General features: G+C 40.8%; 2 protein-coding genes across 3 annotated transcripts in view; both read right to left on the bottom strand.

Annotated features, from left to right (window-relative positions):
- The window catches only part of slco4a1 (solute carrier organic anion transporter family, member 4A1), a 43,741-nt gene extending 26,668 nt beyond the window's left edge, over positions 1-17,073 (bottom strand). The window contains exon 1 of one of the 2 annotated variants that reach the window (XM_010875534.3): positions 16,956-17,073. The gene's annotated coding sequence lies outside the window, so the exon portion shown is untranslated. Of the gene's footprint in view, positions 1-15,802; positions 16,070-16,955 lie in introns of those variants that run through there. The other variant, XM_010875535.4, reaches the window with a different exon arrangement.
- A 5,939-nt stretch (positions 17,074-23,012) lies between these two features.
- Positions 23,013-23,795, bottom strand: LOC117595374 (perforin-1-like). The gene is made up of 2 exons (XM_034295837.1): positions 23,398-23,795; positions 23,013-23,201 (listed from the first exon to the last, which is right to left on the bottom strand). The coding sequence occupies exons 1-2, from the start codon at positions 23,793-23,795 to the stop codon at positions 23,051-23,053; spliced, it is 549 nt and encodes a 182-aa protein (XP_034151728.1). The 3' UTR covers positions 23,013-23,050.
- Positions 23,796-24,124: the final 329 nt, after the last annotated feature.

Raw genomic sequence — 24,124 nt, 5'->3', positions numbered from 1 at the left:
CGTTGCCGTGAAGATGAACTTCCTCTTCAGCTTTTTAAGGGACGCCTGAAGGATTTGTGCCAAAATTGGCTGTTATTTGGAATTGTTGATAAATCCCTCCACCCTGACTAAGGCCCTGGTTCTAGCTGAAGAAAGCAGCCCCAAAGCATGATGCTGCCACCACCATGCTACACTGAGGGTATGGTGTTCTTTGGGTGATGTGCAGTGTTGTTTTTGCGCCCAACATACCTTTTGGAATTATGGCCAAAAAAGGTCAAACCTTGGTTTCAGCAGACAATAAGACATTTTCCCACATGTTTTTGGGGGACTTGATATTTGTTTTTGCAAACTTCAGCAGGGCTTGGAAGTTTTTCATTGTAAGAAAAGGCTTCCGCCTTGCCACCCTAACCCATAATCCATTAATATGAAGAATACGGGAGATTGTTGTCACATGTAGCACAAAGCCAATACTTGCCAGAAATTCCTGCAGTTCCTTAAATGTTTCTGTAGGCCTCTTGAAAGCCTCCCTGACCAGTTTTCTTCTTGTCTTTCCATCAAATTTGGAGGGACATCCATTTCTTGTTAATGTCTCTGTTGTGCCGTATTTTCTCCACTTGATGATGACTGTCTTCACTGTGTTCCACGGTATATCTAATGCTTTGGAAATTATTTTGTAACCTTCTCCTTACTGATATCTTTCAACAATGAGATCCCTCTGATGCTTTGGAAGCTCTCTGCGGACCATGGCTTTTGCTCTGAGATGCAACTAAGAAAATGTCAGGAAAATCCTACTAGAACAGCTAAACTTTATTTGTGATTAATCAGAGTCACTTTAAATGATGGCAGGTATGTAATGACTTCTATTTAACATGAGTTTGAATGTGATTGGAGAATTCTGAACACAGCCACATCCCCAGTTATAAGAGGGTGTGCACACTTATACAACCAGGTTATTGTAAGGTTTTTATTTTTAATTTTTCCCCCTTGAAGATTTCAGTTTGTTTTTCAATTGAATTGTTCTCATTACAGGTCACATTAAAAGTGGAAAAAGTTCTGACATGATTTATCTTTGTCTCATTCATTTATATCACAAAACCTGGCATTTTTACAGGGGTGTGTAGACTTTTTATATCCACTGTATATGTACGCAACACATGAGAGACTGTGACTTGCCAGAGTAAAACTGCACACATCAGCGATCAGTTAAACACCTAAAAATGTCCAGCAAGTTGTATGTGAATTGTATGAATCCAGCTTGCCAGCTAGCTTTGAAAGTAAAACAACGAATGCTTTTACGAAGTAAAGATGGCAAACATCACCAAGAAATTATGAACATTTAAGGGCAAATTGTTTCCTAAAACATTGCTTACCTTTTCTAGAAAAAAATAATAATTGATATTTGCTTTGTCCCTCTCTCTTCACCTTGAAAAAACACAACACAAGTAGAGCCATGATTCCATTGTAAAGCTCATGCACATAGGCAGCTTCATGCCGGAGATCAATTCCCAGAGTGGTTTTCTTCCAACTATCTCCCTTCACTTATCATCCACCGTTTTCTAGCCTGTCTGACAATAAAAAAAATGAAAATATACACTAAACACACTCTAAAACAAAACACCAATCAAGTGTTACTGACACTACCCCGAGTGCCATTTATCATTTAAAATTATCCAGCTGCTTTCAGGATACTCAAAACTGGCAATTTACTAGAGCCTTTGCCCTTGTCGCGCACAGCACACAAGCTTGGGACAACCATCCTCAGTTGGCCTCAGTGGGGCTAACCACATCATTCTGTGGGAATTACCTTAGTGGGCAATATTACAATATTACGTGTGGAGATCTTGTTGTGGGCGGTTATGGGGGATAGCTGATTATGTTTGTGCATTTGGTGCCAGAAATGTCTCACAAATTTCATTGTGGTTAATGAAGCCACATTTGGCTACCAGATCTTTTGTGCATTTGGGTTGAAAGCATCAGGGAATGATACACTGCAGCAAATGAATTTAAATCCCACTGAAATGCTGAACTATGTGAATCGGATTTAAAAGCACCCTTAGAATGTTACCTGAAAGGGAGCAAGAGTGAAACACTAGATAAGGCTATGGGAATGAGAGGTCTGGGGAAACACACTTGAGCCCGGGTACAATGCTCACAATGAGCCATGGGGTGATGTCCGTTATTAGTTGTTTGTGTATCCCAGCGCATCGGATATATGAAGAAAAAACAAGGGCCAAACATGAGATTTGGCAAACCTTCTGGTATTTTACAGACCGGTTTAAATTATTTTGAGCTCTTCCAGTCTTTTCATTTCTATATCAAAGTGAGATCAAAATGAGGGTGCTCGGATGAATAAGCAACAGGGCTACCGGTCCTCAAGCTTAAGAATAGCAGCAGTGTTTGCTTTGGAGTGCAGAGGCTTTCCTCCTCTTTTTGTCAACAGCTTCCTTTGATGTGCTGTTGGAGCCGCTCACATGGTCGCTGCATGTCTACGGAGCCAAGATGTAAAACCAAACGCATGTATTCAGGGAGTTATAGCAACTTTCAGAATTCGAAATATTGTTTTAATTGCAGACATTTTTATCATGCAGTACTCCAAATTTAGTCTCATGAGCGGACTGGCTAGTGCGCACACACAATTTGGGTCTGGATGCTAAGATCAAAAGATGCTACAATATTTTATTTTTTTAAATGTACCAATCACTCATTCATTATCCAGGGTCCAGTCCACTAAGATTGTTGTCTTTCAGCCCCCAATGGCTCAATGCTTCCTGGGAGGATCAGGGAACAAACAGCAAACCTATATTTCCATGAGAACAGTCCCTGATAAAGATCTAACCATTGTGTTTAGCCTACAAAGTACACAATTAAAACCATGGGATACCTTCATCTCTGTATGAGACCTGCGGTAGTATTGTTCTCAATACTGTTTATCTTTATACAGTCACATCTATACTGTATGCCCAATGAAAAGGAGTAGCGAGACATTGTAAGATCAGACCCATTACTTGCACTGTCTAGACTATTATCATGAACGTTGAGCACTAAACGCACACTGACATCATTGCAAACATCACCCCACGGATCAGAGAAAGAGTATGCATCTCAGCACGGCCCATCAACTTAGCCAACGAACCATGCATAGAAAAACATACTCGGCTTAAGTTCCATAGACGTACCAGGACGTACCAGAAGATTTTTAATAGAACCAATGCATGCGGATGAGTCAGGTGGTGACCAGTACACATACCGTAAATCATAGTTGTCTGATGCACAGTCACCCGAAACACACTAGAGAGACAGAAACAGAGCTGCTGGTAAGACCTGACCAAGGTAGACAGAGATACATGGCACGGCACGTACAGACCGGGCAGACAGACAGACACAGCTGGACAGACAGCCAGATGGCCCCTTGTTAAGAAGGCACCAGAAAATAATATTGAATGCACTCCAGAACAGAGAGAGAAACCCAGGCCCTGAACTCAGCATGGAGACAGTGTATGTCTGTCCCTCTCCATTCTATGCAGTTGCTCAATTGAAAATGAAAGGCTATGTTCACTGGATTCGTAGAAACTATATTCACAGCAACCGCGGCATAAGTCGGCTGGATCAGAAATAACCTTAACATCTTCCACGACGCTTCAGCAATACGTTTTGAACGTCACCCATAGTCTGATCTGCAGTACACTATATAAACCCAGTTCCCTATTTTTAACTGACTGTTACAGTCACTAGCAACCACTCACTGCCAATGTACTGTATAGGCACCCATCCTCTGTGTCTGGTAGTGACTAGTCATCCTTCTGAGTGCCTGGGGCATAAGACATGGCCAACCTTAAACACATGGTGTGTACTGGACTCTACCATTTATGATCCTGATCATGGGAGCCGTTTTCTGTCATTCACTACATGTTTTTACAATTTACATAATCTAGTAGAAGCATTTATACTGAGCAACTTGAAATAACCTTAACACACACAACACAACACAACTTAAGGAAGTTCAATTTATTAAGTGAAATAACTGTCAGCAGAGTTAGTGCTAGAAGGGTTTTACCTTTCAGTTAAACATACAGTAATTCAGCAATTGTTCATAATGGTAATTTGAATCAATTGTGCTAGAGAAAGGTTTAAAGCTTTCACATGGTATAAAATAGGCCCTAACCCTACATTTCCAAACTTGATATTCATATATTTACATACATCTTACATTGTAAACATCTGAAAACTATGTGACCCAGGCTCCCTGGTAACCATGTCAAATGAATGAGATGCAAAAGTGATACTTTGAAATCCCACTAAATGTACTAAATGTATTAACATTTATTAAAATGTACTGTACCAATATGGAATGTACTATAAAACTGTGTGCCATTAAACTAGATGCTTTAATGGTCAATCAACCAAAGTTCATTTTGTCAAGTGACATTAGTAAGTCATCTGAGGGCTGTGTGAAAACCTTGAAATGATAGCTACAATTAACTACATACAAACCAGGGATAGTACCTGTTGTGGTTTTCCTCAGCCAGAAATACCAGAACAGCATCAGAATGTAGGCCTCAATGCAAAGAAAATGAGTTACATTATACACTCACCTAAAGGATTATTAGGAACACCTGTTCAATTTCTCAATAATGCAATTATCTAATCAACCAATCACATGGCAGTTTAGGGGTGTGGTCCTGGTCAAGACAATCTCCTGAACTCCAAACTGAATGTCAGAATGGGAAAGAAAGGTGATTTAAGCAATTTTGAGCGTGGCATGGTTGTTGGTGCCAGACGGGCCGGTCTGAGTATTTCACAATCTGCCCAGTTACTGGGATTTTCACTCACAACCATTTCTAGGGTTTACAAAGAATGGTGTGAAAAGGGAAAAACATCCAGTATGCAGAAGTCCTGTGGGCGAAAATGCCTTATTGATGCTAGAGGTCAGAGGAGAATGGGCCGACTGATTCAAGCTAATAGAAGAGCAACTTTGACTGAAATAACCACTCGTTACAACCGAGGTATGCAGCAAAGCATTTGTGAAGCCACAACACACACAACCTTGAGGCGGATGGGCTACAACAGCAGAAGACCCCACCGGGTACCACTCATCTCCACTACAAATAGGAAAAAGAGGCTACAATTTGCACAAGCTCACCAAAATTGGACAGTTGAAGACTGGAAGAATGTTGCCTGGTCTGATGAGTCTGGATTTCTGTTGAGACATTCAGATGGTAGAGCCAGAATTTGGCGTAAACAGAATGAGAACATGGATCCATCATGCCTTGTTACCACTGTGCAGGCTGGTGGTGGTGGTGTAATGGTGGGGGATGTTTTCTTGGCACACTTTAGGCCCCTTAGTGCCAATTGGGCATCGTTTAAATGCCACGGCCTACCTGAGCATTGTTTCTGACCATGTCCATCCCTTTATGACCACCATGTACCCATCCTCTGATGGCTACTTCCAGCAGGATAATGTACCATGTCACAAAGCTCGAATCATTTCAAATTGGTTTCTTGAACATGACAATGAGATCACTGTACTGAAATGGCCCACACAGTCACCAGATCTCAACCCAATAGAGCATCTTTGGGATGTGGTGGAACGGGAGCTCCGTGCCCTGGATGTGCATCCCACAAATCTCCATCAACTGCAAGATGCTATCCTATTAATATGGGCCAACATTTCTAAAGAATGCTTTCAGCACCTTGTTGAATCAATGCCACGTAGAATTAAGGAAGTTCTGAAGGCGAAAGGGGTTCAAACACAGTATTAGTATGGTGTTCCTAATAATCCTTTAGGTGATTGTATACCAACAACACAGACTATTACTATATTTGAGAGGCGGTTTGTTTCCTTCTTTGGTCCCGCCCCCACAGCTTGTTTTCTAAACAACATCCTGGTAGACAAACTGAATTTGGCTATCTACCTTAATTTACATTACACAACACACTATTTAGAGCAATGCAGTCCCCACTTCTGTGTGCAACTACTTGCCTCAGCTTGTCAAGCACCAGTTGCTAGTCATTGTTGCCAATTAACCACCACACCTATCCTCACTCTCCTTAATCGCCACTGCCAGACATTATGCCTTACTCGTCTAGCATGTTTCACATCCCTCCACCTACTGGGAGTATTGTGATTCATCAAAACAATAACCAAAACACCATATCCTAACAGATTTCCTGCAAAACTCATCAGAAACTCATAATCCATTCCCCATCCATTTAATCAAAATATATTTTAAATGTATATTCATGGCAGGTACTTTAACTCGTAAAACAGGATCCAACGTAATGTATCCACAGGGTTAAAATGCCCTGCCCAGTTCATTGGAGTTGACACAGGGTGACGCTATCTTTGAAAAACATGACTGTTGGACCTTCTGGGCTGACACTCTGCTGAAGCACTTCCGCAAACAGCAAGTGACTGACTCAAACTAATTAAATAGGGCCATGGGAATCAAGAGAATATAGGAAAATATATTTCCAATGTGGCCATTATTTGTGAATAATATCAGAACCTGCCATGTAAGGTGATCAGATGTTTTTGCTGGGTGAAAATCTATAGGGTCAAAAGTGAGATTCAACTTTGCATTTCATATCTTGTCTTTTCAAATATGATCTAGTTGGATTTAATACTTTTTGGGTTTTATTATTCAATTGGTTGTAATATTCCTTAAGGGAACACTTAACTCACACATCGGGTCTTGGTGAACGAAATGTATTAAAGAGAAAAAACTTTACTGTACATTGGTCATTGAGAACAAAATGACATTACAGCCAATGGAAACCAAAAACACCAACTGACTGAGGGCTGGTTTCAAACTGACACCGAAATCAAAGTGAACTATTGAAATCACAGGCTGTTCCAACTTTTGTGTATTTCATCAAGGCAACTCATAATGGGAATCGGTAGTGTGTATGGCCCCCATGTGCCTGTATGCACTCCCAGCAACGTCTGTGCATGCTCCTGATGAGACGGTGGATGGTGTCCTATGGGATTTCCACCTAGACCTGGATCAGGGCATCAGTGAGCTCCCGGACAGTCTGGGGCACTACTTGGCGACATCAAATCTACCAATACATAACCTCCCAGAGGTTCTTCATTGGATTCAGGTCTGAGGAACTTGAGAACCAGTCAATGGTATCAATGCATTCGTCATCCAGGAACTGCCTACCCACTTTGGCCACATGAGGCAAGGCATTGTCCTGCACCAGGAGGAACCCGGGGCCCACTGCCCCAGTTTAAGGTCTGACAATGGGTCTGAGGATTTCATCCCGGTACCTAACAGTAGTCAGGGTACCGTTGGCTAGCACATGTAGGTCTGTGCGACCCTCCAAGGATATGCCTCCCCAAACCAGCACTGACCCACCTCCAAACCAGTCATGCTGGATGATGTTGCAGGCAGCATAACATTCACCACGGCATCTCCAGACTCTTTCACGTCTGTGATATGTGCTTAGTGTTAGCCTGATCTCATCTGTGAAGAGAACTGGGCGCCAGTGGCGGACCTGCCAGTTCTGGTGTTCTCTGGTGAATGCCAATTGAGCTGCACGGTTCTGGGCTGTGAGCACAGATCCCACTAGAGGACGTCGGGCCCTCATGCCACCCTCATGGAGTCAGTTTCTGACCGTTTGGTCAGAAACATGCATACCAATAGCCCACTGGAGGTCATTTTGTAGGGCTCTGGCAGTGTTCCTCCTGTTCCTCGTCGCAGATACCAGTCCTGCTGCTGGGTTGATGCCCTTCTACGGCCCTGTCCAATTCTACTTGTGTAAACGCCTGTCTCCTGGTATCTCCTCTGTGCTCTTGAGACTGTACCGGGAGACACAGCAAAACTTGCAACGGCACATATGGATCTGCCATCCTGGAGGAGCTGGACTACCTGTGCAACGTGAATGGGCTGCAGGCACCGCCTCATGCTACTAGTAGTGTAAGGACACTAGCAAAAAAACTAGAGAAGAATCAGTCAGGAAGGATAAGGAGAGCGCAAATGTCTGTGGTCACCACCTGCAAAACCAATAATCCCTTTTTTGGGGTTGTCTTGTTGTTGCCTCTCCAACACACTTGTTGTCACTTTCATTTGCACCAAAACAGGTGACACTGATTCACAATTGCTTATGCTTTCTCACTGGACAGATGGTAGTGTATTTATCCCCTTCACTTATTCCACATTTTGTTGTGTTATGTTCTTAATTAATAATAGATTTTTTTGCAATCAATCTACACTCAATATCCCATAAGGACAAAGTGAAAACACATTTGATTGAAAATGAAAAACTGAAATAACTAATCTACATAAGTATTCAGACCCTTGGCCAAGATACTCCAAACTACACTCAGATGCATCCTGTGTCCATTAATCATCCTTAAAATGTCTCTAGAACTTGATTTGAGTCACCTGTGGCAAATTCAATTGATTGAATAAGATTTAGAAAGGCACACACCTGCCTTTATAATATCCCACTTTTCACAGTGCAAGTGAGCGCAAAAACCAGGCCATCTATCGTTACATAAACCTCAGTGATATAACTGCATCACCGCAAAAAACTGACGCATTGTCAAGATACTTGGAAAGGAATGTTAAACGTCCCCCACGTATTAAAAAAAAATATATATACTTAAAAAAAAATTATATTTGTTTTACTTAACTCATTGTTAAGTAAAATATATAGCTCTATGTAGGCCAATCTCGCCCAATCTGTAGAATAAATCTTTGTTTTCAATGATTTACGGATTCAACAATTCAGGGCTCCGCTATAAAGCAGTTGGATTCACACTCTTTGATGGGTAGTTTGGAATTATCCATTATTCACATAGGGGGGATTTTTTTAATTAGTTTTGGTTCTGCTCAATACCAGAACTATAAATTGTATAGGAAGCAAATCAGAAGCGTGAATAATTGACAATAATATATTACTAAGATTATACTGTGTTACAATTCCCAAAAGGAAAATGGTCAATTGCCAGATTCAGTAGGCCCTAATATATGGAATTCATGATTGGTAATACAGACATACCCACAATAAAATGTCTGTGATCTTTTATTTCAGCTCTTGAAACATTGAAACAATACTTTAAAACATACTGTTTATATTTAGCATGTAAAATTAAACCACAGACTGTGATCCATGTTTTTGTTGCATTTCGATTATTCTAATAATCTAGCATCTTATGCAAAGAATAATCGATTACAAAGATAATCAATAGCTGCAGCCCTAATTTTTAACACACCCCATCCAAGCTTGGCACTACAGCCTTCCAGCTCAGTGGAGTAACAGTACGCCACAAAGACTCTATCTCACCTCAAGGAAGCTAATGGGATTGGACAAGGCAGGGACTGACCCAATAATGACTTTCCGCTGGCTGCACATAGGGCAAACGGCACCTCCCAGGCACTGGAAAAGAGGTGACGGAGGTATACCACGTTGTTGTAATAGTATGCTTCCAACGCTGTGACCATATTATTAGGATGGCTTTTTTGACAAATGGGGTTGTTTATTCTTTTTTGGGATGTTCATGTGCACATCATTTTTCCTTGAAGCAATCTGAAGTTTATTACCCAAAGCCTACATCCCTTTATCAGTAACTGATGAAGATTGACGTTGGCGACGGTAGTCACACACAAAATGCTTCTCCTTGTCAAATAGCGACTTTTACTAGACCAACACTGTATACACAACCTCCATATTTCTTTGTGTTTTTGAGTGGTCGCACTGACCATCTTACCGCAACTTGCTGTGTGCTACTAGGTAAAGCAAAGCAATTAGCCTAGATCTCAGCTGATGAAATAACTTCATTTTCTGGAAGTAATGTTTTTCTACACCAGCTTGCTGTGTGCACTTCTTGATTCTCGCACATCTCTTCCTTAACTCTATAAGTCTGTGTATTGTATTTCCTTGCTTGGTGTGTCATGTCCTGTTTGGCCATATATAGCTACTACCAGCTACAACATGGCCCTCTCCATCATAATGTATGCCTGAGAGACAGTAGAAGTTTAGCACCCAGCATCCCACAGATGTGTTAACTCTGAAGCTAAGAAGGGTTGATGACAGTTGGTTATGGATAAGGGACCAGACAGGGGACTGGAAGTGTTTTGGGAGGGCCAGTAGGGGGCACTTTGCCCTCTGTTCTATTAACCAGAGTAGGGTTCTGTTTTTTGGACCTTAAATGGTTTTTTCGGTAGTTGCTAAAGATCACATGTCACTTTACAGGGGGTAGACGCAGACTATGGAAAAACAGGTCCCGTGTTCGACTCCCGTCACAGTCAAAACACATTATACCTTGGGATTTCTCAGGACAGACATCAGCTTCGCTAGCTACAACCTTCAGTAGCTCCGTAATAGGAAGCGTTCAGGATAGACAAACAATTCGCTGGCTACACATTTCTCTCGTCTTTTCACTTGACGAAGGTCAGTTATCGTCACCTATATTGATAGATACTGTATCAATGTCATTCAGGAATGGCTAATTAGCTGTTAAAACAGCCAGTAGCAAAAGAGGATTTGTTCAGGATAGACAAAAACTCCGCTGGCTACAACCTTCAGTAGCTACATTGCAGGAAGCCTAAAATAAAACTGTTTACTGTTTACCATTTCTGGTGGATTTTCAAATGATGTCTTAGGATTTGTTCAGGATAGACAAAAACTTTGCTGACTACACGATTCTCTCGTCTTTTCACATGACGAAAAGGTCTGTTATCTTCACAGTAGTTATTGAATCAATGTCATACACAAATGGCTAATAAGCTGTTAAAACAACCAGTGGCAAAAGCCATACAGTTCATAGATGCAATTTGTGGTGGAGGTAAACTTAATAAGAAACGTTACTCAGTTTGACACAATGGTTAATGATGTCTAACGAAATATTCAATCCTGGCCTGGTGTTAATGCGTGAAAAAATTATATAATGTCAAGAGGCTATACCGACACCCAGCAAATGTATCGCTCTGTGGCGTAGTGGTTTAAGACACACCCGGGTTTCGAATCTCAAGGGGGCAACAACGATCAACACTGTCTATTGCAGGATGGCTGAATTAGGCTTGCCTGGTTTCTTGTTAATTTGCACTTACATGAGGGTGACGAAGCCTGGCCGGTTGAGTGCTACTTCTATATTTTATTTGACCCATGACAAGTCATTTACACCTATCGCAAAGTCGATAGAAGTTGTACAGTCATTTTGAATGGCACATGGACAAGAGAATGTAGGGTAGATGAGTGGCTTTGTTGTTGTACTTGTCTATGTGCCGTTGTAGTTTGTGGCCTACATTGTTCATCACTGATTATTTTGTTTACAGAACAAACAGCAAATCGAACCTGGTCTGTGAATGAGACAATGAAATGTCCAACTTGCACATTTGGATGTTTTTTCACACACAATAGTACAAAGTGATCTTGTAATGAACAAACTAATGTAATGTACAACTTTGACATCACACTCTGAACTCTTTGTTAAATATTCTCAATCAATCATTTACAGAGCTGCTTGAAAGTCTATGAATCCCTCAATTAATTTGCTTTCTGTTCGGAACTCTTTATTCATTCAGAACCACTCCAACATAACAGATTTATAGTTACCAATTCCATATTTTGGCTTATAGAAAGAAACACATAGTATAAAAGTTTAAATGAAATGGAATTAGTGAAAGTGCAAAAATAATTGAACCCCAAGTTGTATTGGTAAAATCAAGTACTGTAGGTAAGTAGAATATGGTGGGTAAATAATTGGGTACCAATTGCACCAATCGAAGGAGGGATCTTTACTAAATACCTATTAAGGCAAAACACACCATGCTGAGAGGAAAGGATATCTCAAGACATCAGAAAGAGGGTACTGAGAACACATCAGTCTGGGGAAGCCTATACAACAATCACAGAAAGTGAAAACTCCATCTGTTCAGTGTGAAGCAAATATTTTACAAATGGAGAGAATTTATGTAACATGACAGATCGGAAGTGGGCACACTTCTAAAATATCCCCAAAAGCCTCAAGAAACACAATAAATCAGGTAAATGCCAACCCAAACACAACATCTGAAGATTTACAGACCTCCTATGCAACATCTCAGGTTACTGTGCATGCTTACACTCTGAGAACACTGAATCAAAATGGCAGTCATGGGAGGGTTACTAGGAAGATGCCTCTGCTCTCAAAAAGGAAACAAAGTGTCCATATTAACTTTGCCAGACACCAACTGGACAAACACAAAGTTTCTGGAAGTCCATCCTCAGGACTGATGAGTCGAAATACGTCATTTTTGGTCACACTCAGACACGGCATGTTTGGTAAAAACCCTGCCAAGCACGAAAGGAACCTTATCCCAAGAGTCAAGCATGGTTTTGGAAATGTCAAGATCTGGGGCTGATTTCCTCCTCTAGATCTGGCCAACTGCATCATCAAAGGGAACCATGAATTCTGAGGTAGACCAGGAGATTCTTTAACAGGACATCAAGCCATCAGACAAGTAGCTAAAGCTGGGCCGAAAATGGGTCCCAAAGCATTCAAGCAAATCTAGCGAAGAATGTCTCAGGAGAAGGAAGATTTGTGTTTTGGATTGGCCAAGTCAAAGTTCTGACCTTATTCCAATCAATATGCAGGACCTGAAATGGGTAGGACACGCCAGATACCCCTCAAACCTCAATTGGCTGAGTTCTGTAAGGAGAGGTCAAGAATTTCTCAAAAAAGAGACTGATTTGTGGCTACAGGAGCTGATACTCCTAAGTAATCACTGCTAATTATTATTTTTTATGATACAGCGGCTCACGTTGTCGAAAACATTTGGAATTTATCAGCTTCGCTGACAATATGCCTTTCGGATACTTATGAGATTGAAATACATAGCAGATTTTAGACCAACTAGGACAGGTACAGTGGACAGATACACTGCTGATTTTGCAGGTTTTCCTGCTTACAAAAATCCAGAAAGTCACATTGTATGATTTTTAAATAATTAATTTGCATTTCATTGCATGACATAAGTATTTGATCACCTACCAACCAGTAAGAATTCCGGCTCTCACAGACCTGTTGGTTTTTCTTTAAGAAGTCCTCCTGTTCTCCACTCATTACCTGTATTAACTGCACCTGTTTGAACCCGTTACCTGTATAAAAGACACCTGTCCACACACTCAATCAAACAGACGCCAACCTCTCCACAATGGCCAAGACCAGAGAGCTGTGTAAGGACATCAGGGATAAAATTGTAGATCTGCACAATGCTGGGATGGGCTACAGGACAATAGGCAAGCAGCTTTGTGAGAAGGCAACAACTGTTGGTGCAATTAGGGTTAGGGTTAGGGGCCATGTATGGACGGATGGGGATGAGGCCATGTATCGCGACATCTTGGCCAACAACCTCCTTCCCTCAGTAAGGGCATTGAAGAAGGGTCTTGGCTGGGTCTTCCAGCATGAAAACAACCCGAAACACACAGCCAGGGCAACTAAGGAATGGCTCCGTAAGAAGCATCTCAAGGTCCTGGAGTGGCCTAGCCAGTCTCCAGACCTGAACCCAATAGAAAATCTTTGGAGGGAGCTGAAAGTCTGTATTGCCCAGCAACAGCCCGGAAACCTGAAGGATCTGGAGAAGGTCTGTATGGAGGAGTGGGCCAAAATCCCTGCTGCAGTGTGTGCAAACCTGGTCAAGAACTACAGGAAAGTATGATCTCTGTAATTGCAAACAAAGGTTTCTGTACCAAATATTAAGTTCTGCTTTTCTGATGTATCAAATACGTATGTCATGCAATAAAATGCTAATTAATTACTTAATCATACAATGTGATTTTCTGGATTTTTGTTTTAGATTCCATCACTCACAGTTGAAGTGTACCTATGATAAAAATTACAGACTTCTAAATGCTTTGTAAGTGGGAAAACCTGCAAAATCGGCACTGTTTTAAATACTTGTTCTCCCCACTGTAAATTAAGACATACAATCTGTATGGTGCCACTTGCATGGGGACTGGTGTAGTTATGAAAGAACAAGAATGACCCAGAAAAAACTGGTTTTGAAAAGTTAAGCACAAACATTGTTGGTTTCTTAAACCAAGGCCTTATTGCCAGGTTATTCCACCTGCCGTGACATGCACACACTAACTACAAGTTATCTGGGTCACGGAATTCATTCTGCAGTGTACTTTAGACAACATAAAAATAGGCCTAGTGATGGCGTTGTCTAAGACGTCTATAAATTAGTTACAGTGTGATAAAAATAAATTTAGCATTGACTTATGGTGGAAAAAAGAACAAGCTCAACAGAAGAATGGTTTGAAACAGGTTGGTTATAACAATCATTCGATCCTGATAGACAGACTCTTCCTTTTACACAGAACAAAAAAGATGTTGATGCAGCACTGACACACATGCAAACACAGCACCGAATAGCATACCAATGATAAGTGGTCTGTTTTTGTGGCTACCTCTCCTCATTGGGCCAAATTGAGCTCACTCAGGCAATATCCGCTTGCCAAGCCCAGATGGGGAGCAGGTGACATGAAGGCTAAACCTCACTAACCAGAACCAGGCTGGGGATAACTACATAAGTCCAGACCGAAGATGTCTCTCAATGTTATTGCATGGGCTTATGTCAGGGCCTGGTTCCTGCACGCACAGTGTATAATGGGGATATAAAGTATCATATAGGAATGAGTATCCTATTATATCCGGTGAATTCTACACAAGGCCTAATGGGCCCTAGCCCAAAATTGTTAAAACAAGCACATACACTCACATATTCAAGCACAGAACACCAGGAACCATTGCACATCAGGTTTTTTTTGGATCAAGAAGGGCTTAGGTGGTGGGACTGGCAGGGCGTTTGGCAGTGGGTGTGGCATAAACTGGGTCCTTGGCAAGTTCAGCCTATCGTGAAGCAGAATTTGAATATTTTAGAGGACCACGTCTAAATAGTTTTTTAAGAAAAATGTCCCGCAATTCTACAAATTTCTTTAAAGAGCGGACAGAAAGAAGTGTTTGGAATTTCAAAGCTAATTCCCTACTATTGTCAATATTTTTGACAATAGTAGCAGAGAATTTAGCTTTAAATACAGTACACAGCCATTGAATCAAAATTGTTGCAACCACACCCTTCAATGCCCTGCAGTCCGCAACCATTGCTGTCACTCAACATAATTAATGTTTAATGTGATTTTTACAGTCAGTCTGCTGGGAATAAGGGTCAGAGGGAAAACACCACAGTACATTTGGGGAATTTAAGAGGACAAGCTCTCATGTCAGTCCCCAGTCAATTCTTCAAATATCTCATTGATGGGTAAACACATTTCAAGGCATGGAGAAACAAAAGAGGGTTTGAAGTATATACAACAGCCATGTTGCGTCTGGTTAACTTATGGTGTAATAACATTATATCCCCAAGCATAACTCAAGATTCAGAGTTGAACTGTTGTTGTTCCTGATGTTTTATGATGTATACTATTAGGCCAAAGCTGTTCAATTCCTGTCCTGCAGGGCTAAAACCCTATTGTCTGCTTGGTAAAGCATATTCGGTTGGCAGAAGGGTCTAGTGGTCAGGACCAAATATGTTCTTAGCATATTAACCTGGTCAAATAAAAATAAAATAGTGATACTAGTAATTAAACTGCACTCCACTCTGTTGATTAGGAGGATGAAAATAAGTGTTTTGGCAAACCAGGACCTTGAACAGCCCTGAATAGCCAAGATACAAATGATTGCAACCAATGCTATAGACCATGGGCTGCAACCTTATGTTACATGTTGAGCATGAAGTATACATTTTTCAGAAGTTGTTATACATTTGTCGGGGCTAAATGGCCCCATATTATCCTTTTAACACTGCATTAAATATGTATTGGTTATAATTACCACGTAGAGCTACGTAGGAGGAAGCAACTCCAGACACAGGTGTCACCGTTCAACCGTTGATAATCATCCGAGTTAATGCAATACAATGGACGAAAGTGTTGCGTGAGGTATTGCTTTGTAGAGCGATGTAGACAAAGGATTAGAACAAACTGAAAGACTATAGCTCTATTACATAAAATGCGTAGGCCAACCTTCACGTGGAAGATTACTAATCAGTTATTTACGTTAATCTAGGTTACGAAATTCATTTAAAAATAATCCCAACGGCGGTAGGCTATGGTATGCTACGTACTAATATTAGCCCGTGTTTGAAACAGTATTTAGCAAGCTACGGGGTGAAATTATGGCATCATTTTTAGTATCGTCCAGTATAAGACCAATTTCGTTTTCTTCCATTCATTTCCTAAACGTGACTTGTCGACACACCCTCATAATGGGCTAATCTATGCGCTTATAACCAATACATGATGTGCTTGATTCCTTATGGTTGGCTTACTCCCTTTAAAATAATTAGTTAATAGCCTACCAATAGATGGGTTTAAAATCTAAATAATGGTTACCAAAAGAATAAGGCAAAAATATTCAAAAAGTAACATTTAATGTTTGTTTTTTTGTATCCCATATGTCTATTTTCAATTGCATAAAATATTTACAATGTGCGTTGTAAAAAAATAATAGGCAATAATATAGATGATGAATCATCATCTAGTCCTTTATTTGCCTACATCAGCTAGTCATGGTGACTGTATTGTATTTACTAACTTCCCACAGAGAATGAATGCCTTAGAATTGCAGTCTACGACATGGAGCACGCTTGTATGGGGATTATAGACTACACAGCCAGATGTTGATGCTGTACAACGACTCTTTTGTTTATCTATCAACCGTCATTGACAGATGTGACGGAGGATCAAAAGTGCTTTAATCTGATTAAAATGCTAGAAAGAACATGTAGATGCAACGCGAAACTGAGTCAACGTCGAATTTATGGTTAGGCGTAAAACATGTGCGCCACTGTGTTAACTGCACGTCCACGTTGCGTTTACAGTAATGACAGCCTTTACTGAGCATGCTAATGATGCTGTCCTTTGGTTTACATACGTCCTTAGAACATCCCTCAACGTAGCTGAAGATAATAATATAAGACACTTACATGTTAGTGACTTTTTAGGTAGCCGTTGCCTCGAATGTCTTCGGAATCATGAATTAATTATTAGAATGTCTATACGTTCTTCCTTGTTCGATGACGTTGGGCGGTCGCTATGCGCCTCTTGATCAGCGAATTCAAAGCAATTGATGTCATCCAATGATATTCGACCCCCTATGGCGCTATCTGCTCTAGACCAATTGGCGATTACACTGTACTCGGTATAAAGCCAGGTATCCATATGAGTCGTGGCTTTGATTCGCGATCTGTATTCTAGGCTTTAGTCGTTGTGTTTGTATAGGCTACTGTTGCTCATGTTAATGGTTACCAACCGTTCTGTACCTATAATACGGAATAAATGTCAGTGTTTTCTACATGAGAAAATTATGAATAATTTGCTTTACAAAGAGTTTTGTGTGGTGAGGTATGTGTGAAAACAGGTGAATAGTGTGAGTGGAACGGAGATGTGTGCGAAAACAGGTTAATAGTGTTCGACAGGTTAACTGTCTTCTTTCTAGAATTTAGCAAAATGTTACCAGTATACGTGTTAATGATTGTGCAAAACTGTAAACTGTAATGATAAAAAAATAACAGAGAAAGTGTAGGCTACAGAAGCAACATAGGTAAGGATTTTGGAGAAACTTCTATTTCATGCCTAAAATAGATCCTGCGTAAGATGGATCAGGTCCACCAAGGGAAATGTGTAAAGGAGGGTCTGAAGCCACTGATGTATGAGTTCGCGTACCCAACAGGGAGCTCTGATCTCCCATGAAGAAGTAGGCTATAGTAGACGTGATTTAGGGTGCTCCAGTGGTCTAAGCCCGGGAAAGTGCACACAGCTGAAACATGTCGATGATACCCAAAACGCTGATGTAGGTGCCAGGGGGAGTTCAAGTCTATAGATATCAGACCATGCTGATCTGGTCTCATCCATAACAGCTCTTGGGCAACAACAGCTATCGTAGGTGCTACTTTGCTCTAGTGAGTGCACTTTTTTCTTTTTTAAACCTTTTCCCATGGTAACTGAATTAACAACCCTGGCTCTGCAAACCATGCTTCAGGAGTTTGCCATGTAGGACTCCCGCAACCGACAGGAGGGGTTCCCTAGGAATAACAAGTTGAATAGACATAATCTTTTATTGTGTAGTGACACAAGCTATGCCCAACAATATAGCTCTGCTATTATTAAAAACCAGTGGACGACATGGGGAAAAACAAATCCACATATATGGGCAGGGTGCCCCCTTCAGGAGGATGTTATGGAGCAAACTGTCTCTTTTTCAAAGCTTTCAGAACACAGTACTTTGTTCACTTTTCACATTTAAAATGTTTTCCTGTCAAAGCCTTTGTCTTGTCGAACATGCATTGCTCCTTTGGTATACCACCCAGTACATTTTGGAGAAAAAAAAATGTAATAAGAATGAATGTATAGTTTTATTAAAAACAAGAAAATGGGAGACCAATGGAAATGCTAGATATGAGTAACTGAATAAAGTATTCAAGCCTTGGCTGTTTTTAGGGTTATGCCTCAGGATTAAAGAGACATTACACTTTTTTCTTTCGGGATTAACAATAAGAAGGTCTTTGATGCCAGAGTTAAAGCACTGTCAAAACTGCTGTAAAAGGAGTAATGGAGTAGCTGCAGATCCATTCAAATAAGTATCTCTTGAGAACAACTTGACAGTAATATACATATTTTATATTAAGAACTTAGCCAGACCCCAGATATAAATCCAATCGAATATCTCTGGAGAGACCTGAAAATTGCTTTGCATTCACGTTCACCATCCAACCTGCCTTGGGAGGCTCTGCAGAGAAGAATGGGAGAAACTCCCCAAATACAGGTGTGCCAAGCTTGTAGCATCATATTACCAAGTGAAGAGTTCTGAATACTTATGCAAATATGATATTTCTGTCTTTTTTCCATATACATTTGCAAAGAATTCTGAAAACCTGTTTTTGCTTGTTGATTATGGGCCATTGTATGTAGATTGATGAGGGGGAAAAACAATTTAATCTATTTCAGAATAAGGCTGTAATGTAACAAAATGTGAACAAAGTGAAGGGGTCTGATTAATTTCTGAATACACTGTTTCCTGTATTTATGGTTTTTCACAACTGCTAATAAACATTTGTATAATGTATAGTAGATTGTCATAAAACAATAAATACATTTCTTAAAACCCCTGCTCTATGATAATCCTTTGGGTGGTAATTTGGCCTCCAGGTGTTCTCCAATGTTGCACCACTAGATGGCAACCATATTTTACAATTGTTTTAGAATGGGAGCATGAACTTAGAAACTGCTTTAAATGGTCTTGCTAAAAAATGGGTTGTACATCTTCATACCCTAAAGGAAATTGCTCTGTGACTGCTCAGTAGAAATACTTCTGGTCTCTGTTAACTCATACTTTATTTGAGACCACAAATCAATTATTTAATTTTTAATTTACTAAATACTTTTAAGCTGTTTGACCCAGCCCTGGAACCCACATAGGGTTTTTTACACTGTTGAAAGATGGCCAAGGCTACATCTCAGGAAGACGCCTGGGATCTTGTTGAAAGGTGGAACCAGGCATTTTCCCTGGCATAAGCCTCTGTCCTGTTGAAAGGTGGAACCAGGCATTTTCCCTGGCATAAGCCTCTGTCCTGTTGAAAGGTGGAACCAGGCATTTTCCCTGGCATAAGCCTCTGTCCTGTTGAAAGGTGGAACCAGGCATTTTCCCTGGCATAAGCCTCTGTCCTGTTGAAAGGTGGAACCAGGCATTTTCCCTGGCATAAGCCTCTGTCCTGTTGAAAGGTGGAACTAGGTGTCTTCCCAGGCATGGGCTTGTACCTTGTTGAAAGCCAACAGGAGAACTGTTATTTATTATTCTACACCACGTGTATAAATTAAAGTAGACTGTGTTTTCACATGCAACAGAAATTGCTTTTCTCAATGAAAATTCATGTTAGATCCATATTAACTAGAAAAATAAGATGATGGTCACGACTCATGGTGATTAATTCTGGCAATTCAATTATATAAGAAAGATCAGTGATTTCCTCCAATAAATATGGACAACAGATATCTACTGTTTGGTCAATGGTCAGTCTAGGAAACAGGCCTAACGTGAGAAACAGGCTTGCTTGAGCGTACTGAATGAGGTTCATATCTTTCTAAAATTATGTAGCCTACTAGAAATAACATATTTCAGATTTTATTATACTGCTAAGGTTGTCTTCAAACTCTCTGGTCAGAACTAATTACTGTAATTGCCAGTGGGCTGTAGCATGAAATCTACAGAATATTTTACAGGATGTGTTGACTTACAAACTTACACATCAGCTAATGTTAGTTATCTAATAAGCACAAATATCAGAATTAGACTGAGTGTGTAAATGTACCCACAGTAGTTTCAGTTCAGTACTGAATTATAACCATATTCAGCTAATGTTTCATGTCGCCTAACATGATGCAGGCCCCACCCCACCTGAAAAATATCCCTGTGTAATTGTTGCTGAGGCTGCTACCTACTGTGCTGGAGCTCTGGGAATTATGTGCACAATTCAGCATCATCATTCAGTGTTTCCATTCACTGAGAATTTATTTTGTAAAAATACAGGATGGAAAACTGTCTGGGGGTCTTAATAGTTTTAATTACAACCATTTTATTTGGAGACGACATTGCTGTACAGCACCATTTAAAAATGTATGCAATCTTCCAGGTCAAAATATTCCCTTGTTGTTTATATACATGTTCCCATGTGGGCTCCCTCTTCTATATTGATACATTCATTTCCGTGTTTACACTGTGTCATCTACTTTTTTTGACCATCAGATTGTTAAAACACATGATGTGGTTTGCTGATTGATAAAATCCCTGTTGATGCGTTTTAAGACTGGTTTTAAGACTGCGTTTTATATCCATAGGCATATAACGTTGCAATAAACCAGTGTTCCCACCCTAATTATGTTTGAGGGAGCTGGAAAACTCTCTTCTCGTCCATCCCTGGTCATTTCTGAATGACCTTTGCCCTCTTTCACCTCATTTTGAAAAAAGATCAAATAAGTGAGATGGTGAATTGAAGGAATAAGGAAATAAGCTTGTTTTAAATGATGGTCATTCTTCACAGTGAAATAAAAAGTTTTCAATAGTACATTATAATACAAAACAACAAGGTCTATTTATGATGATCACATTTACTTGCATTATATCACACAACCACAACAAACATTTTCATATCCACAATCCATTTACTTTGGGTGCATTTATTGATACCCTAACATACATTATCACCTAACAGATATTATTTTAGATATACAGCTCTGGAAAAAATTAAGAGATCACTGCACCTTTTTATTTCCTTTCCTAAAAAGTCAAAAAGGAAGGTTTTGAGTGAGGAAGAGAAGGGTTAAAATTAAGATAGCTCTGCAAATTGAATGGTTCTGTTCCTCACTCAAAACTTGGCTTTTCAACTTTTTTGCAAAGGAATGAAAAAGGAGCAGTGGTCTCATAATTCTTTCATCTGAGTACATAAATTATACTACACTGTACCTGATCACAACATTTACGGTTTATTAACTATTTCAGATTAAGTGTACTCCCTAGGTTCCCTGCTTCCTGTACATTTACCAATCATAATGCAAGTTCTGGTGCTATCAGAGGAATAACCGGTGTAAATGTAACAATCTGTTTTAATCCCTTCTGTGTATGACTAATGCTATATAAATAAACCTGCTATATGTGATTTGTCTGATGTAGGTGCATTGTGATGTGTTCCAGATTATGGTCAAGTGTTCCAATCACATACTATCAAGAGATTGTAGTTATGTTCAGGATTGGTTGTCAATGGCAAGTGAAATCACCCTACAATGCTTAGGTTAGATTTAAATGAATATTGTGAATTTTCCAACATTTTAAACTGTGGTAAGAAAAAAGCTAACCTTGTTTGAATAGCAAATACAGAGCCATTTAAGTCTGTATGTGAAAAATAAAAATAGCTTTGCGCTTATTTTCTTTAATGAGCAGAAATTGTGTTTACTGTGTATAGTTTTAGACATAGCGAGAAATAACCACTATTTTTAGTGATGCTGATGGATGAGGACTGGCTTCTGTTTTCCAATGGAAAGTCTTGTATTAACCCAAAACGCATTGGTGAAAACATACAGATATGGACATTTGATATCACAATGCAAACATTTTCTGCTCCTTCAAGAACATACTACATTACTAGATATAGTTTTATTAAGGCATACAGAGGTACACGTTTGTTTTCTAAAGTAATGCAATTATACGCATGCTCTCTAAATGAGAGAGGGTTTGTACTGGTTACACTGGGATCCAGTCCAGACATGGTTATCACATTCTAGCCTGTATGAAAATGCAAAACCACCCCGATTCAGCCTGCAGGTGTGATAGTGACTGCCATTCTTTTGATTCAAGCGACAGCCCCCAAGTAGTCATCATGCTTCAAGTCCTTGTCCCAGACTTGCAGTTTAAGCCACTGGCCAGTGTGTACTGTCGTTGGACTTGATCCAGTGCATCTGTCTGTAGCTTTTACCGTACCACAGTTTGACATAGCCCTCTGTGCGTCCCACTGGATCCCCCTTCAGACCCCAGGCATTGATCACTGTCACTTGCAGCCTGCCTCTTCTTGTCTGAAGGGGGCAGCACTGACCGGAAAGGTTGGGTACTTCACACGATGGCCTCAGGGAGACATTCCCTTCTCCCTGATGTACTGTCGGACCACGGCCTTGAGGTTAGCGCTCACGTTAAAGTCAGCCACCGGCAAGGGGAGGATAGAGTAGGAGACCAAGTCTGGGTTGAGCTGGATGCGATTTAACCAGTTCTTAAAGCCCGTCGAATCATTTGTGAACATGGACACCTCACCCTGCCAACCATCTCCTCCTGTCACTTCCGTCATGTGATTGAGGAAGCCCAGAGAGAAACCTGCCACACTGTCCCGGTTACTGAGGATGGACCTGCACCTGCCAGTCAGTGCAGAGGCATCCAGCAGGCCCAGACCTACAGAGAGACCCACCAGCACACAGTTCCTCACCTCACAGACAGACACCTTGTTAAGGGATGCCAGGCACGTGCGGACTGAGGTCACCTCCTTTAGACCTCCTCCTGATAGATGTAATGTGTTCCATAAATGGCGATGAAGCGGTGGTACATGGGGAGAGTAGAAGTGTTGAGACTCGTAGGGAGGGAGAATGCCTCCCGTTGGGAGACAGAGTGGAGAGGAGGGCTGCTAAAAAGACGGTAGCTAAACAAAAAAGACAGAAGCGCAGAGAATGGAAATGTGAGATGATTTACTTTCAACCCATTTAAATGCTGTTGTTTTTTGTAAATATGTGTCTCCATAACCAAATGCATACAGGATATCATTTACCTGGGCTTATTACTACTCACTAGTATTACTTCACCCAACCTTTTGACGGGCTGACGCCTATGACCCGTACCTGTATTGAGAGTAGTGGAGCTGTTGCAGTGTGAAGAGTGACTTGTCCACTCTGGCTCTGGCTGAGGCGAAGTCAGACACTGCCGACCGGCTGCCCTCCAGTTGCAGGCTTGTAGACCCTGCCAGACCCACAGCGGTCCTCCAGTCATTCTGTATCACAGAGGAGACAGATCCCACCAACGAGCTGACAGGGCTGAGGGAAGAGCTAAAGAGCCCCAGCCTGCAGTTGCTGTTGACCAACCAGTCCTGCACAGCAATGGGAAGCTTCTCAAACCTGCTGCTCGTCAGTGGGTTTTCACACAGGGTACAGGAGCCGGTGGCAGTTGTCAGGTAGCTCTGGGAGTCAATCACGTATACCTGTTTGAGACGCATCTTAACCACGTCATAGCCCTGGCACATTATGCTATTGCCAGGAACAAATACGGCATTTCCTCACTGCTCGGGGGGCCCCTGGCGGCAGTGAGAGACCTCAGATATGACCAGGTGAGCAGACACAGACATGGTCAGACCAGGGAAGAGTAAGAGAGGGATAGCTTCATAGTGCTGCTCTGACTTCCAGCTCACTGCAGTCAGTAAAACTGTTCACAATCATTGGTGAGAAATTATGAGAAAGACAAACATGCGATATAACCAAATTGTTGTGTTACTGGCACTATAACAATAAGTTCAGTCCCTAATCTGCATAACATTTGAATTATTTTAAAGTCAAACTCACCGAAAAAGTGTTT

The sequence above is a fragment of the Esox lucius genome, chromosome 12 (genome assembly GCF_011004845.1).
Source record: "Esox lucius isolate fEsoLuc1 chromosome 12, fEsoLuc1.pri, whole genome shotgun sequence".
Lineage (NCBI taxonomy): Eukaryota > Metazoa > Chordata > Actinopteri > Esociformes > Esocidae > Esox > Esox lucius.
This window is presented reverse-complemented; position numbering and strand designations above follow the sequence as displayed.

Bases quoted from the DNA above. Each gene is read 5' to 3' on its own strand.
- LOC117595374 (XM_034295837.1), bottom strand. From the start codon at position 23,795: ATGTGCCAGGGCTATGACGTGGTTAAGATGCGTCTCAAACAGGTATAC. The intron at 23,202-23,397 runs GTACGGGTCATA...TTTTTTGTTTAG, and splicing joins CTCCACTACTCTCAATACAG to CTACCGTCTTTTTAGCAGCC.